This window comes from Mustela nigripes, chromosome 13 (assembly GCF_022355385.1).
Source record: "Mustela nigripes isolate SB6536 chromosome 13, MUSNIG.SB6536, whole genome shotgun sequence".
Taxonomy (NCBI): Eukaryota; Metazoa; Chordata; class Mammalia; order Carnivora; family Mustelidae; genus Mustela; species Mustela nigripes.
Genome location: NC_081569.1, coordinates 75,634,585 through 75,650,665, shown reverse-complemented (window position 1 = coordinate 75,650,665; position 16,081 = coordinate 75,634,585). Strand labels below are relative to the sequence as shown.

The following is a 16,081-nucleotide window of genomic DNA, read 5'->3' as shown; positions in this document are numbered from 1 at the left end:
GATCATGACCTGAGCCGAAGGCAGCGGCTTAACCACTGAGCCACCCAGGCGCCCTCAAATATAGTTTCTTAAGAAAATAATGCAAACTGGTCTTGCAGGTCTTTCATATAATGGAATGATAAAATGTAGCATGACACCCTTATAACCAACCTTAGATGTTAGATGTTGTTCCCTCTCAAATTTGTTTTGTTATTTTTTTATTTCAAAAACATTTATTTGCTAATAGAGGGATTCTAATACTTTATATATTCAAATGATAATAGTAATAATAATTAACAGGTATTGAATAATCAAAATATTGTGGTCTCTGTTCTATAACTCTAATTAGGATTATTAAGGTTGCTTTTGTTATGATGATGAGGAGGAGGAGGAAATACCTAATACCATTGTGCTTATTTTACAAGTCAGTATGCTTAGAAATTGATATGCAACAAAAGCCAGTAAACCAAAGTTAAACATATTAATTACAACATAGGACATACGATTTCTTATTTTCAGGACATACAAATAGCAGAGACATTCAGTGATCTTCAAATGATTTAAACCCTGTTTGTAAGAGTTCTGAACTCATTCCTGGAGCATGTCTTCAGCCCAGATTTTTTAGTACACACATCCATTTCCACCTTTTTATATTTTGACCATGATACTTTTGTCCCTGCCTGGGATTACTGAAACTATTCTTCTTTTAAGTCCCTCAAACCCTCCTCTAAATATGGTTGTCTGTACATAATGAGTCAATACAATAAACTCTAAAACAAGGTAGAAACCATAAATCAGTGATATAGTTAGCATCTGTTAACTTCTTTTGTCTGTTACAGATTTTCAGCAGTGTTTTTCCCCTTTTGGCTCAAATGTATTTTTAAGAAAAGACACAATGTATTTTTAAGAAAAGAGCAAAGCAGTTATAGGCATTTAGAGCATTCTCTTATATTTAAAAAAGTCAAATGAAAATATCAGAAATGTTAACTTAGTCAAAGAATTTTGCTTCTGTCATAAAAAATTGGCAAAAATAGCACATAATGTGTTCATTATTCATCCATTCTGTCATGAATTTATTAAATTCCTTCTTGCTGAATTGTAAGATATATTAAATTGTAGCCCTTGCTCTCTAAAACTACTTTGGGAGAGATCATAAATGATTAAAATAATTTATAAAAATGTCAAACTGTATTATATACCAAAACTACAATATGAACAGTGTACTATAAAAGTTTAGAAGCATGTGAAAGCAATGTAGGCTGGAGTGACATTTGGTCTTATAAAATAGGTGAAGATTTGAACTGGGCCTTGAAGATGATATAGGAATTTCCTAAGTAGAGGAGAAGAAAGCAAAAAGCTTATTATAGGCATGTGAAACAATATGGATTTGAGGAGAAAGATACAATGGTTGAATAGTAAGGAGACTGTCATGACAGAAATGAAACATGTGGGTTGGAATTTAGAGGAAACTAATGTTAGAAAGGTAGGTGGGACCAGATAGTAGAGAGCCTTGGTGTCTGGCCAAGGGGCATTCTACAGACTATGGATACTTCCTAATATTTCCCAAAAGAGCTCTTTTAATTTCTCTGGAAAGTTAGAACCAAAGGAGGCACCTCTGCATTTTGTTCCCTTCTGTGCTAAAAATCCAGACTGACCCTTAGGGTTCCTGTGAGTTCAACTGTTGCTGGAGAAGAGAACTATGACAATTAAGTGAGTGATCTACTATGCAGATCTTTAGGTTTGAAGGTTTGTAAGATAATATTTTCTAAACTTCTTTCATGTAACACTCACAAGTCTAAGGAATGTTAAGCCTTGTCAGGCTAAATAAATAAATAAAGGTTTGGTAGTCAAGAATGAAGGATGAGTAATGGAATAGTGCTATCTATGATGTTATTCTTTTTCTGTGCCAGCCATTGTGCTATGCACTTGACATGTATTATCACATTTTTTTCCATCTTCATAAAAACCTATGAAGCAGGGAAAGAGTAAAGAATCCATGTTATACTTATGGAAGCTGATGTTCAAAGGAATTGAGTAGCTTACCCAAGGAAATTTAACTGGTAATTGATCTTAAGACTGAGCTCTAAGGCCTCCAATTCTGAGCAATGCTGATAAAATCAAATCCAAAAGATTTCTCTCTGGGGACTTTTCAATATCTGGAATAAGCTTTTCCGAGAAGGGAACCTCATTTAAAATAGAATGTCTTGGGTCAGGGTAAAGTTAAGAGACTAGGCAATATTTTAAGCAGATGACAAACACCTAATCTCTTCTGGTACTGAAGTTGAGAAGACTACCTGAAGCTGAAAGATATTTCGAAGTAAAATCTGTAAGGCCTTGAGACTGATTTGTTGTAGTTCCAAAATGGTGAGAAAAGAATGATAAATGATTATATATATGTATATAGGATTTGATCCAAGCAGAATGGTGAAGCCTAGAAAGCAGTAAGTGAATTTCAGTTAGGCGTTTGTTTGAGATAGTATTTTTATGTGTTGCCGACAGATTGAGTAAGTTGGAAGTAGCATGCTTTTCTCTTGAAGTAGTCTTTTATAGAAGTACAGGTACGAATATAAAACTGAAAATGTAGATCCTTAATTACATTTGAGGAGGTAATTCACTTACCATCTTCATAGTAGGAGAGGGGGTAAAAAGAAGCAAAGAATGAGATAAAGAAGGAGTTACCAGAAAAAGTAAGTCAGAAACATTATAGTATAGTAATTCAGTGCGTGGGATCTGGAGCAGGACTGCTCAAGTTCAATTCCTGGCTTTTTAATTTACCAGCCATGTAACTTTGAGTGAGTTGTTTTGCTTCTCTGTACCTCAACTTCTTTACCTATAACATGGGACTAGTAATAATAATCTATTTCATAGGGATATTGTGTTAACTGAGTAGAACTATACCTGGTTCTTAGTAAGTGCTCTTTATTAATCATAAAGATAAAAGGGAAATCAGTAATACTCTCTGTGATAAAATAAGGAGAGAAAGTTTAAGGAAAGATGCTAAAAAGTTTCAAATACCTAGAAAAAAAGAAAAGAATAATTTTTTTTAAAGATTTTATTTATTTATTTGACAGAGAGAGATCACAAGTAGGCAGAGAGGCAGGCAGAGAGAGAGAGAGGGAAGCAGGCTGAGCAGAGAGCCCGATTCGGGACTCGATCCCAGGACCCCGAGATCATGACCTGAGCCGAAGGCAGTGGCTTAACCCACTGAGCCACCCAGGTGCCCCGAAAAGAATAATTTTTTTAAGTAGGAAATTATTGGAGAATTAAAGGCCACTGTTAATCATATGGTGAGAGCAAAATCATTATTTCGTACTAATATTATTTCCTAAAAGTGACCAGTTCCGTTAGGTAAAGAAAGAAAATGGTATGAAGGGTAAAAATGCTGATTTGGGATTTTGGATATACAAAGGAGTAAAATACAAGTTAGATAAGGGAGGCTCCCATAACCCCTGCTACTCAAGAGGGAATGGCTTGTGTTAAAGAATAAAAAGGAGCTTGAAAAGGTAGGGAAATTAGAAATGAGATTACTATGAGGGAAGAAGATGTCTCAGGAGTAGTAGAAAGTTAATATTTAAGGTGTTAAGGTCCTACTCTATGGAGGGTGGGAGGTCTAAGTATACAATTTTGTCTTAATGAAAAGAAAAGGAAGATGGAGGGAAAAAAGTGTTTTGGAAAATGGAAAAAGTTCAAATGTCAATTGCAGTGAGTAAGGAAGTTCGTTCTGAAAAATCATGATTTCTTTCAGATAATAAAGATTATCAGTTGAAAGGTAAATAAAATACATGGGAATAGACAGTTGATGAAAAGAATAAAGGTACAAAATAGCAATTATGAGGAAAATAAGCTATAGAATACAAATGAATTCTGAAAAACCTGGGTAGATTGGACAACATGAGTTTCTATTAGTGAGGAGGGGTTTCAGATAGTTCAGACATTGGAAGAAGACGAGGATACTTGTCACAATGAAAAACCTAAGATGACAGTTACATATTAACATATTTTATCCTTTTTTTAAAATAAAGCACTATACTGATTTATTTAACAGAACTCAAAACACAGATTTGGGAAGGTGTTTACTTCACTAATATTACTCAGCTAGTAATAGATTTTGGAATTACAATTGAGAGTTGTTTATTGCTGGTCTCACTATACCTATAAATATCAGAGGTTCTTGACAGTTTGTTACTGTAGATTTGCTTGGAGGTAAGCTGCATATATTATAGAGTTTATTTATAGCAATATTTTCTGGTCCAGCAAAACTGTCACTTGTTAACAAGAGTGCATTTTACAATTTGTAATTACTTTCTAGTTCTTATTCCCAGAAGCCTAGTTATATCCACTTTTAACTAAATGTCTATTGTCAAATCATTAATATTTTTAAACTATTTCAAAGGATCCACTATTTTGAAGTTGTAAACTACTTTAAAATTTTCTGCAATAGTAATTCAGCCTTCAATCTTTAAAGCAGAATTCTTAAACAGTAAATACGTGTAAATAAAAACATATTACACTTTTCCATTTGAAAGATAAAATTATACTAAAAAATGACTGTCCTTCACAATCACTATTTCATAAATGTAAAGAAAGCATTTTAAAGGAGGATGTACTTCATTCATTTTTTATAATAAATATTTTAATATACTATTGCTTATATGGATATTCAGTTACATCTTCATGATGTGTAACAGAAATTTTACTAAATGATTTTTAATCTGAAACCACAAATTTTTAATCTGTGTAGTAAGTAGAAGTAAATGCTTTGTTTATAAGATACAGGGGAACAAATCTATATTGTACTTATATTGTACCTTGAACTATTTCTTATGGATTCTTTGGTTCTATTTCTGTTGTTAAGAAAACTATCAAGGCTGTTTCATTAATCTAATTAATAAACATTTTAAATTAAAGGTACTATTCTAATATATTTACATTTATCTGTTTTTAGACCAATTTTTGTAGCTAATACTTTTTAAAAAATCAACCAAAATGAAAACTTTCTGGAATCCTTTTATTGTTGTAAGTTACATTAGTAAAGGGAGAAGAAGATATTTTGTGTTTAAAGTATCTATATGAATAATAGCTTCAAAACTCATCATGTGTTTATTTCATTATATGTTCATTATTTTAGGAATTTAAATGAAGAAAATATATTTAGAGACAATTTATTGTGATATTTTGATAATCTTATCCCTTGAAGCTCAAATTTATATAATTTTCACCAATTTATTTGAAATATTAAACTTTAATTTCTTATTAGATTATGATGTTTTAATAAGCAAATTTTTAATGATTTAATCACTTACTATTTTACCTGAAGTTTAAACTTACTGTTTTTTGTTTCTGTGAGGAATAAATAGCATCAGAATTATTAAGGGGATGTTGATGACTATCAGTTGTATCAGTTACTAATGATACATGTCCAGTATTTCATATATATGCCAAGCAAAAAGAAAGGGATTGAATAAATCGACAGAACATAATCTTGATCTAGGTGACTACAAATTCTGAACCACTTCATATTGAACTTTTTCCACATCATTCTTTGCAGTGTTTTAATACCTTATTGAAAATTCATATCCAGGGCAATGTGGATGTCCTGGTGAACCTATCATTCTTCAGGTGGATTTTACCCTGATGGAAATCCAAGAACCCAATACATACTTAGTGCTTCTGTAGGTTAATGAACTTAAATTCTAACCTGTTTGGGGAGAAATGACCTCTAGGTTTATTTCACATCTGTTTCATCAGCAACCTCATAATCTGAGATAAGTACAGAACAGATTTTTAAATGTATGTTAACTACTCGCAGGAATTCTCTGTAATAACGGTTGTAACCAGAGGTGGGAAAATAAAATCTTTACTGCTTATCATGTAGTAGCATGAAGTCAATATATATATTCCAGCATAAATTGCATGAAAGAGGAAAATATTAGAGCAATTTTTAATAACTGAAAATGAAACTCTCTCTGGAGAAATCATGGGAATTTATTACAAAGAGTGAAAATAGAAAACAAAGTATTTGAAGATTTTGTTTCTTCTTTTATGAGGTTTTATTTCTGAATGTAGCTCCTGTCCCCTTTTTAAATACAATTTAATAAAAACCTTGGTATAACTCAACATTAAGTCTAGTTTTCCTCAAAGTATTTTACGTTTTAACTTTAGAAGAACCAGGAATAACCTGAGGAGTGGACCATAACCTGATTCATTGTTAGAACCAATCTTACTTTGTTACAGGAGAACAGTAAGTTAAGTAGAAGCCTGTGAATTTTCTATCCTTTCTTTTATACTTAATGGCTTTGTTCTACTCAAATCAGAACCTTTGAAATCTCAAATGAAGAAATGTGATTTTATAAAGTAATTTTATCTGCTTTTGCTGACATTGCTGAACCTTTAAAGTTATGCTTTTGCTCATATCTGAGTAATTTTGGTGCATATCTATTAATATAAAACAAAATGTCCACACAGAATTGTGTCTATACTATAAAACTACCCCATTTCACCTGTTAGGAAATATTATCTTTTGAGGGTGCTACTTAAGCAATGCTATTTGCTAAGTGAAAATATACTTTAAAAAAAAGTTTAACTTCTTATACTTCAAGGTTATTCTATTGGACTTGAGAAGTTTTTTAATATATATTAACTGATTGTTCAACAAGTAGATTATGGTCTTGTACAACATATTTTATATATACTATGTAGAAGCATTTCAGAATGAAGTGGACAATAAATATGATTCCTAATATTTTTGTACTTATTTTCAACACAGGCTGATAATGCTATAATACATTTATATTAAATTTTTAGTCTTCAACAAAAATGATAAAAATATTATGGCAATTTGTTAAAATTCTGTTAGTTACTTGTTTATTAATATGAGGTTAATGTTTACATTTTCAGACGGGCTCTAAATTTGTTAAAAATTAATATTTTAGAAGATAATGTGATTTAAGAACTCAGAACTGCAAATTTAGTTGCTTTTAAGTGTGGATCCCTAAATTCATGTGGAATCAACTTGTTGGTGATATTCAACATATTAAGTAGGTGGATGCTTTTATGCCAAAGTAAACTTCATTTCACCACTTCTTCCAATCCCCGACTGTATTCATTGATAGGAAAATGACTCTTTCAGTTTTACTCATTGAATTTCTTGAATTTTTGTTTGACATCTCTTTTCCCCCAAACAAAAAAGAGGGAAAGAAAAGAGACTACTATTCATGAATATGGTCAGGATACCTTTAATACTCATGTGAATTATCAGTCACCATCATGATTTCAAGTCATGAATTTATTTTTACATGCTTATGCATGCATATTTACATGCATTAGTTACTTAATTGATCTTAAATTCCATTAAATTTGAATGAGTAGGAGAAAAATTTGTTCATAGGATTTTGTTCTCGTTATATTACATTTTATTTTATTTTGTTTTATTTAAATAATCAGTTTAAGGCTTTTAAAGGTTGATTTGCTCCTGAACTGCTTTGTTCCCAGACATTGCCATCTTCCCCAACTACCACCAAGTCCTCTCCATCTGATCCCATGACCACCTCCAGAGCTAATCAGGTACAGTATCATCCTGTCATCTACACCATACTTTTCACGGGTGATTGCCTGCACACTGGAGAAAAAGATAATGGTGGGTTAAGGATGTATTCGTTCATTCACATATGTGCACCATAATCAGATTCCAAATAACCTGAAAGAGAAATATCAATTAGTCCTGAAAATTTCTATGCATTTTTTAACTTTAGATAACAAAAATATATTCAGAAGGTAGACTACTCGAATTTGGGATTTTCCCTTAAGATTATGACTTTACGGAGCTCTGTGGGTTATTTATTGAGTCACTGTTTATAATCTTCATTATTTATTCTTCCTAGAATTATTGGTATATAAGTTAAGAGTATCATATATGTAAAAAAATGTATAAATACGACTTATTGAGCAAAGGTATATCTTTAAAAGTGAATGCATTTTCATTTGTTTTTTATTTCAGACATGCCTTACTGTGTAAACAATTTTCAACTTTCGGTGAAAAACATTTCTAGCAATCTAGTAACTGAAAATTGGTGTTTGTGATAATTTTATTTGTTTTACAAATTAGGAAATGGTATATTCTTCTAATTTAGTATGACCATTTTCTTTGGTGGAATGGCAGACTTTGCAATCAGAAATATATTAGTTTGATTTGATGATTATTTTGGTACTGAATATTTGTAGGTCATTTTTCAAATATGTAGCTATTTTTGGCACATTTGAGTAAATCATCTAAAATATTTTATGTAATTCAGAGCCATACTGTACTTGACAAATGTTGAAAATATATTCATTAAAATGATTAAACACATTTTCATTTTGTCTGAGTTGAGATTCATTTAGGTGAGAGATGATATTTTCTTTAATATTTCTACTTTTTCACTTAATACAGGCCTTGTGGGATTATTAAATTATTAAATAAAAGCTTATCTTTTTATATATTTTTCATATAGTTGACCAATAAATTATTAACTTTGAACTATATTTGCTAACTACGTTAAATTTGCCTTTTGCATGTAATCCAATCTAAGATTGTCAGAATAATTTTGCTTATTTATTGAGTTTAATAGTTTACAACTTCAGGAAAAATGTTAAAATGATAACTAGAAGCAAAGTAGGAGATTGATTTTCATTTTATGCAGTAGCATTCCCTTTAGACAAAACTGTAACACTCACATTTTAGTCCCAATAACTTGGTTAAAATACTACATTATCTCTAGTGATGAATCCCAGCAATTCTTGTTGAAGGAAATGATACAATGTGAAGTGAGAACAAAGCTTGTAATATTAATGCATGAGATTAAAAAGTGTTTATACATTTTCACTCTATATACCTTATCTCTTAAATGAACCTTAATTACATGATATAGAAAACTACTGGGATAACAACTAACTTTATTTTTTAATTATTTCTCTTACACTTTATCATCCTTTACTTTCCAAACAAAACAAGACAAATGAGTGCAGCAGCAATAAAAACAAAACTACTGATTTTTCTGAATGAACAATGTAAAAAATCCTAGATCTGGAAAGAAAAACTATCTCAGTAATTTGGTCTTTGAAATTAGATTTGTATTTTCTTTTATTTAGTTTCATGTGCATGTGAATTTCTGTTAAATCATTTCTTAAAAAGGCTAGTTTATAAAGTCTACTAATATTTTAACCCTCCAGTATGTTACTGTGTCCACCTCTGCCAATTATTTTTCTAATATTTGAGATAATAATTCATTGTGATTTTGTACTTCATCTACTATACGCAGTTATAGTTGTTAAATATATTTTATTTATATTCTGGTTTCTTCTGTTTTTATACAAACAAGCATAATATCTCCTGGATAACTTGAGGCAAGATATATAAGAACCAAACAAGATTCTTAAATTTATTAAAGGAATTATGGTCACTGTCCATCATTTTTTTAGTATTTTGTCATCATTTATTCCCTCAGTATTTCCCAGTGGATTCAGATTCACACTATACTAGCTTAGATCTGTAAAAGCAATCAAGATAGAATAGTGGGTTCTAATATGATCATCTTAAAGTTTCCACAATTAAAATGAACTTTTAAACCTGTAAGAAAATTATTTTTATGTGTTACAGCTAATATGATACCCTCTGCTGTTAAAACTATAAACTTTTTCCTTGTGAACTTTTATAAACCAATATAAAATATGTCCAGACAACTGTTTGTGTTATTTTCATCAATAACAGCTAAAAGATATGATTGAGTTCTATTTCCAGAATAAATAGTCTGTGTTATAGTGATGTCACATTATCACAGTAGTGTGATAAAAAGGTCTAAGGGACTATTAATATTCAGAAAACCCAAAAGTAAAAAGCACAGAAAATATACCAAAGAGAAAGTTTTATTGCAGTTTCAGTGTTAAAAGCTTTTCTATTATTTTAAAAATGATTACGTGTTTCAGTACATACTAAATTTTACTTTTTCTACCGTCATGTTTCTACAGGTTAGACTATTTCCACAGGTCAGAGTGGCAGACTGTAAATACAGTAGTGGGTCTATAATAATTTCCCCCTGAAAACTGAAGGACTGTCGCAAAGAGAAGTCCTCTAGAATGGTGGTTATAAGTCAAGACTGGTGCCAAATTGCCTATGATCAAATCCTTGTTCTGGCACTTACTTGCTGAGTAAATTGGGTTTCAGTTTCTCCTTTTCTGAAATTCAAATAATTGTAACATCTTCATAGGGGTGAAGAAGGAAATAAATTTATTGTTCTTGAACAGTAGAGCATCTAGAATGTAATGTTAACCATAAATGTTAGGTTATGTTTATTTTATTTTTTTCTGAAGTATCTTTCAAGTGATATGAAAAAGAGTATTCTTTAAGACGGTAAATGGCATAGCATAGAGCTTTTGAAAACTGAGTTTCCCCTCTAAAGAAGAATTCTAAAGTACTAGTGTTGCTGCTTTTTTAGCTCCAAAATATTTCTGTAAGCAGAGTCTCTGTATTCTTTTTCTAGATAGTTTAAACTGCTCTACAGTTATTTTCTTCACTAGTGAGAGTACTAAGTTGTATGTTGTCTAATGATAAAGCAAACTGCTATTACTTCCCTAGTAAGAAGGAAATGTTAGTAGGGCTAATAGTTTTACAACTTGGACTTTTTTTTTTTTTTGCATGTGTCACATATTGTAAGGTACAACTTTGAAATTTCTTACGTATGAAATTTTAAGTATGAAGTAAATATAAAGCTATAATAAATATAATTAGATTTTTTAAGCAATATGTTTTCAAAAACCTTAAAAACAAAATAAAAAACATTGAGTTGGGTTTGATCATTAGTTCTAAGTTATTGATACTAAATTTTTCAGTCACTTCCAAATTCAACAAAATGGTTTTGCTAATCAGTCAGTGGTGCTAAAAATTAAATTCCAGCTTTAATTTTAGGTTCCTGGTTGTTAGCTCTCCTAGAAGTCTTCTCAAATTTCATGAAGATAAAAAGGAAAAATAATGATTGCAAAAATATGTAATTTATAGACATTTGCTTATTTACTGATGAATGTGAAATTATTTACTAAGATATAATAAAACATGAAAGTAGGTGACTCGTATTTAGCACCCTTGCTGTAGTTACAGAAGAACACAGGCAAAACTCAGCTGGTCTTTTAAATTCATGACTGTAGAGCTCAAATAGACCTTTAATTCTTTCAGTCATAAGCCCATTCACTTTTTTACTTTCTAGATGGCTATTTCGTAAGTTCTCTTCTTTTAACCCCTGTGTTAGTTTTCTTTTGCTGTGTAACAAATTATGCAGTGATTCAAACAGCACCCATTTATTATCTTCTAGTTTCCATGGGTCAAGAATGCAGGCACTTCTTCACCAAGTTCTCTGTTCGTGAGCTCACAAAACTGCAAAAAGTACTGGAAGAAGTGCATTCTCATCTAGAAGCTTGACTGGAGCCTAACCTAATCCCCTTTTAAGTGGATCCAGGTTGATGGTAGTATTCAGTTCCCTGCAGTTGTATGGCTAAGGGTGCTGACTTCTTACTGTCTATTGGCAAGAGGCAACCTCAGATTCTAGAAGCTGCCCAAGTTCCCTGCAGTATGACACTCTCTCCAGTGGGCACTTTGACCATGGCTGGTTGCATCTTGCAAAGCCAGCAGGAGAATCTTTCTTCGGTGTGTGCCACAAGATGGAATCTTATATATTGAACCTAATTACAGGAGTAACTTCTCACCTCCTTTGCCATACAACATAACTTAATCACAGTACTGACCTTCCATCTTTCTGACACATTCTGTTGATTAGAACCAAGTCACAATTTTCACCCACGTTCAAATGGAGAGAACTGCACAAAAAGTAGCACCAAGGAGGCAGAGATCATGGGGCTATCTAAAGAATTGCCATAACAAACCCCACAATATCTCTTACTCCATCCCCATTCCCAACTGATGACCTTACTTCCTACTTCACTGAGCCAGTATAGCACATTCTGTGCTATTATCTTACCATCTCCTACCAAAAGCCAGTAATTTCAGTTGCACGTTAAATCTCATCTTTCTTTCTTTACTCAAGGACATCCCTTCAGCAGTTCTTCCTTCTTTCTCCTTCATCTTTCAAGTTTTTTGTCTCTGTGGAATCATTGCATCAGCGTACATATATGTTTTTTTCTCCCATCTTAAAAGACAAAACAGAACTTCTTTCAATCCCACTTCCCCCACTAACTAATGCCCCATCCTTATACTCCTTTGTAGAAAAATTCACAAATTATTTTCTCTACTTTTTTCCAGTATCTCTCTTCCCGCTCTTTCTTAAATCCACTCCAACAAGATTTTTTTCCTCCACCGTTCCACCAACACTGTGTTTGCCAATGACATCAATGATGACCACACTGCTAATTCCAGCTGTCTGTTCTCAGTCCACATTGTTACTTGGCCTATCAACAATATTTGTCATAATTTATCACTTCCATTTCCTTGGTGTGCCTTCTTTACTTGGCTTCCAGGATCCTGCACACTCTTGATTTGTCTCCTGCATTATATCCTGTGCTTTGTCTCAGCATCATTTGCTAGTTCCTCCCCTCATCCCACTTACTATTGGGAGTGCTCCACATCTTAATATTTGAAATGACATCTGGATTTATACTTTTCTTTCTCCTTGTCTAATACCATGGCTTTCATATGCTGACAATCTATAAAATTTATGTCTTTAGTGTGAGATGGGTTTACTATGAACCAATGAAACTTAACCCTTAAGATTTCTCATCTACTCAAGCTTATGACAAGACACTGTACCTATTTTTGTGTTCATAATTTTGAATGCATTTCCCAAAGATGTCTCTTAAAATTGTACGATTCAGGTTCCACATAACTTAGGTTCATACTTATCTCTAATCCAGGTCTCACATGAAACTATAGATCGTATTCAGTTTCCTGTACAGCAGTTTTCACTTGCATATCTAATAGACTTCTAAAATTCAGCAATCCAAAAACTAACCCAAACCTGTTCCGACTATATCAGCATTTACCATCTTACTGGAAGACAATGCCATACATCCACTTGCTCAGAACAGAAATCTTGGATTCACCCTCATCTTTTTTCTTTTGTACTCCCAAGTTCAGTTCCTATAAAAAATAATAGTGACTCTACCTTTAAAAAAGGGTGTAGAATCCTAATCACTTCTCATTATTTCTGCTGTTATCCTAAATCAAGCCTGAATTATTGCAACAGCCTCCATATATGGTTTCCTACCTTTGTACCTTTGCTCTCCATAAAGTCTGTATTCCTTCTAAAATGTGTCAGGTTTTGTTTTGTTTGTTTTTCCTTTGCCTATACCTGTAATAGTTTCCCATTTCACTCAGTAAAACCCAAAAGCCCTAATGACACCCATTAAATTGCAAGGTCTGGCCCTCACCACAATACCTCTTTCACTTCATTTCCTACCTCACCTGCCCACTCACTCTGCCCCAGGCCAAACTGTCCGGCTTGCTTTTCATTGCAGGCATTAGGCATGCTCTCCCCTCAGCAGTTAGCTCTTGCTTTTCTCTCTGCATGAAGTTCTTTTATCTTAGAGATCTACTTGACTAACACCTTAATCGCCATCCAGTCTTAGTTCAAAATAAACTTAATAAGGCCTATCTGACCACCCTATATAATACTGCAAACTGGCCTCCCTCTTCTCCCAGTACTCCTGTGGTTTTTTCCCATCACCTCATAGAATACCATGTACTTTGTGTATTGTCATATTTGCTGTGTATCGTCTCTCTCACTTTCCTAGAAAGTAAGTTGCATGAGAACAGGGATCTTTGTTTTATTCTCTTATGTATCAGAAGCAGTAATCTGGAATTTAATGGGTTCTTAATAAATATTTGTTGAATGACTAGTATTAGGAGGAGAGCAGGCTTACAACCTGTATGTTTAAAACTTAATTTTTGAAAATCTCTTCAAATGAAATTTTGAATATAAGTTCTCCAAAAATATAAACCAGCTGGATAAAGGGTGTTTTTAAAATTTTTATTACTTAAGTTTGGTTGACATACAATGTTAATTTAGTTTTAGGTGTGCAACATGGTGAATTCAACAATTCTATGAAAAGTGTAGTTACTGTCTGTCACCACGTTATTACAATATGATTGACCCTATTCCCTATGCTGTGCTTTTCATCTCTGTGACTTATTCATTTTATAACTGGAGGTCTCTAATTCTTAATCCTCTTCACTTATTGTACTTATCCTTCCTCCCCTCCTTTCTGGCAACACCAGTTAGTTCTCTGTGTTTATGTGTTTCTGTATTGAATAAAGAGGTTAATAAGTTAAAGAGACAAAGCCTTCTTCATTAGACTTCTGCTTTACTCAGAACACAGTTTGAAAGCCAGTCAAGCTCTTATCTCTTGTCTCAAGAATTGTCATAATTCTCTACCAAAATATCAAAATTAATTTTCATTTCCTTCAGCATGTGTGTCTCTGAGATGTCAAGGTAGTGTTCTTTAGAAGTGTGTTTGAGAAAGTTCTAGAAAAATAGTGAAATCCAAATGTTCTTTTTAAGTGAACTTACTAATTGTGTTATATACAGTAAGAGTTTAAGTACTTTATTACTAGGAAGAGCTTTATGAAATGCTAGTACTTCTTTTTTTTTTTTTTTAAGATTTTATTTATTTAACAGACAGAGGTCACAAGTAAGCAGAGAGGCAGGCAGAGAAAGAGGGGAGGAAGCAGGCTCTCTGCGGAGCAGAGAGCCCAATGTGGGGCTCGATCCCAGGACCCTGGGACCATGACCTGAGCTGAAGGCAGAGGCTTTAACCCACTGAGCCACCCAGGCGCCCCTAAAATGCTAGTATTTCAAAAAATTGCTAATATTTGAGGGCAGTTTCTTGGTGTATATCATATACATATCTAAATCTTCAAAATTTCCCAAGAATAAACTGAACCAAAAAGGCATAGAATCCCTATTAAGAGAATGTACAATTTCCAGATAAGTACATAAAACATTTCTTTAATGAATAGACTTTAAAAAATTTTGGAAGAGATGATTAAAAATATCAATACTTTAAAATGCAAATGTATTGTAATTTTCATTTTCTTCCAAGTTTTTTTAGTTTTGTAGGAGAAACAAAGGCAAGTGATTTTAATATCCATATGAAAAACAAGTGCCTAAGAAATACCATAAGGCTATTATTATTAATAAAAGAATTTTCAAGAAAAATATTTTGTAGGATGACATACTTCACTCTATTAAAATTTACTATAAAGCTATCATAAATAAAAGGAATATATAGATATAGTTAGTGAAACATAATAGAGATTTCAGGAATCTAAGTATATACGGAAATTTACCGTATTTTATTATACATTAAGAAAGGTAGTATCATTTAGGCAGTATGAGAACGGTAATCTGGAGTCATAATTCATGGCTTCAAGTCAAATCTTTGCCAATTCCTAATTTTCTGATTTGAGGAAACATTCTTAACTTTGCCATTTGTGTTTCTCATTGTAAAAGGTGGGTAACAACAGTGCCTAGCTTGTCAGAGTTGTCATGATCCCTAAATTGAATGAATACATGAAAAGCATTTAGAACGCTGTCTGGTCCTGGGTAATATTTAAGTGTCATTTTAATTTATTTTAGAAAGGATGTTTTATTTAATAAATGGTGCTGATATACTTGACTACTCACCTGAAAGAAAATAAATTTAGACCTCTACCCTGTACAATATGCAAAAATAAATTTCGGTGAATTCAAGATTGAAACTGTAAATTATAGTGTTTGAAATAAAGTTTAGGATAGCTTTCTTAAGCAAGAAGAAAACCCAAAACAAAGGAATAAGTTACGATTTGGGATATAAATACTTTATATTTTTGGTATGGCAGAATACACCATTAGTAAGCAAAAATAGCAGTATCTTTGGAAAAAGATACATTGCACACATATAACAATGAATTAATAACTCTACAGGAACTCCTATATGGGGGGGAAGGGAGAAAAATAGGCCGATTATGAAAAGGCACTTTATGGAAAAAGAAATAGAAATATCCAATGAACATATGAAAACATATTTAACCTCACTAGGCATCAGGGAAATATAAATCAGTACCACAACATTCTACTTTTTTTTA

The 16,081-nt window shown here is 32.3% G+C and overlaps 1 protein-coding gene across 3 annotated transcripts in view; it reads left to right on the top strand.

Annotated features, from left to right (window-relative positions):
- NOVA1 (NOVA alternative splicing regulator 1) overlaps positions 1-16,081 on the top strand; it is a 144,793-nt gene that overhangs the window by 111,335 nt on the left and 17,377 nt on the right. Inside the window, exons 4-5 of one of the 3 annotated variants that reach the window (XM_059373027.1) lie at positions 7,471-7,542; positions 7,976-8,264. The exons of 1 other annotated variant lie outside the window; for it this stretch is intronic. In XM_059373027.1, the coding sequence (XP_059229010.1) occupies positions 7,471-7,542; positions 7,976-7,993 (90 nt within the window). In that variant the 3' untranslated portion in view covers positions 7,994-8,264. Of the gene's footprint in view, positions 1-7,470; positions 7,543-7,975; positions 8,265-16,081 lie in introns of those variants that run through there. One more of the 3 variants, XM_059373025.1, reaches the window with a different exon arrangement.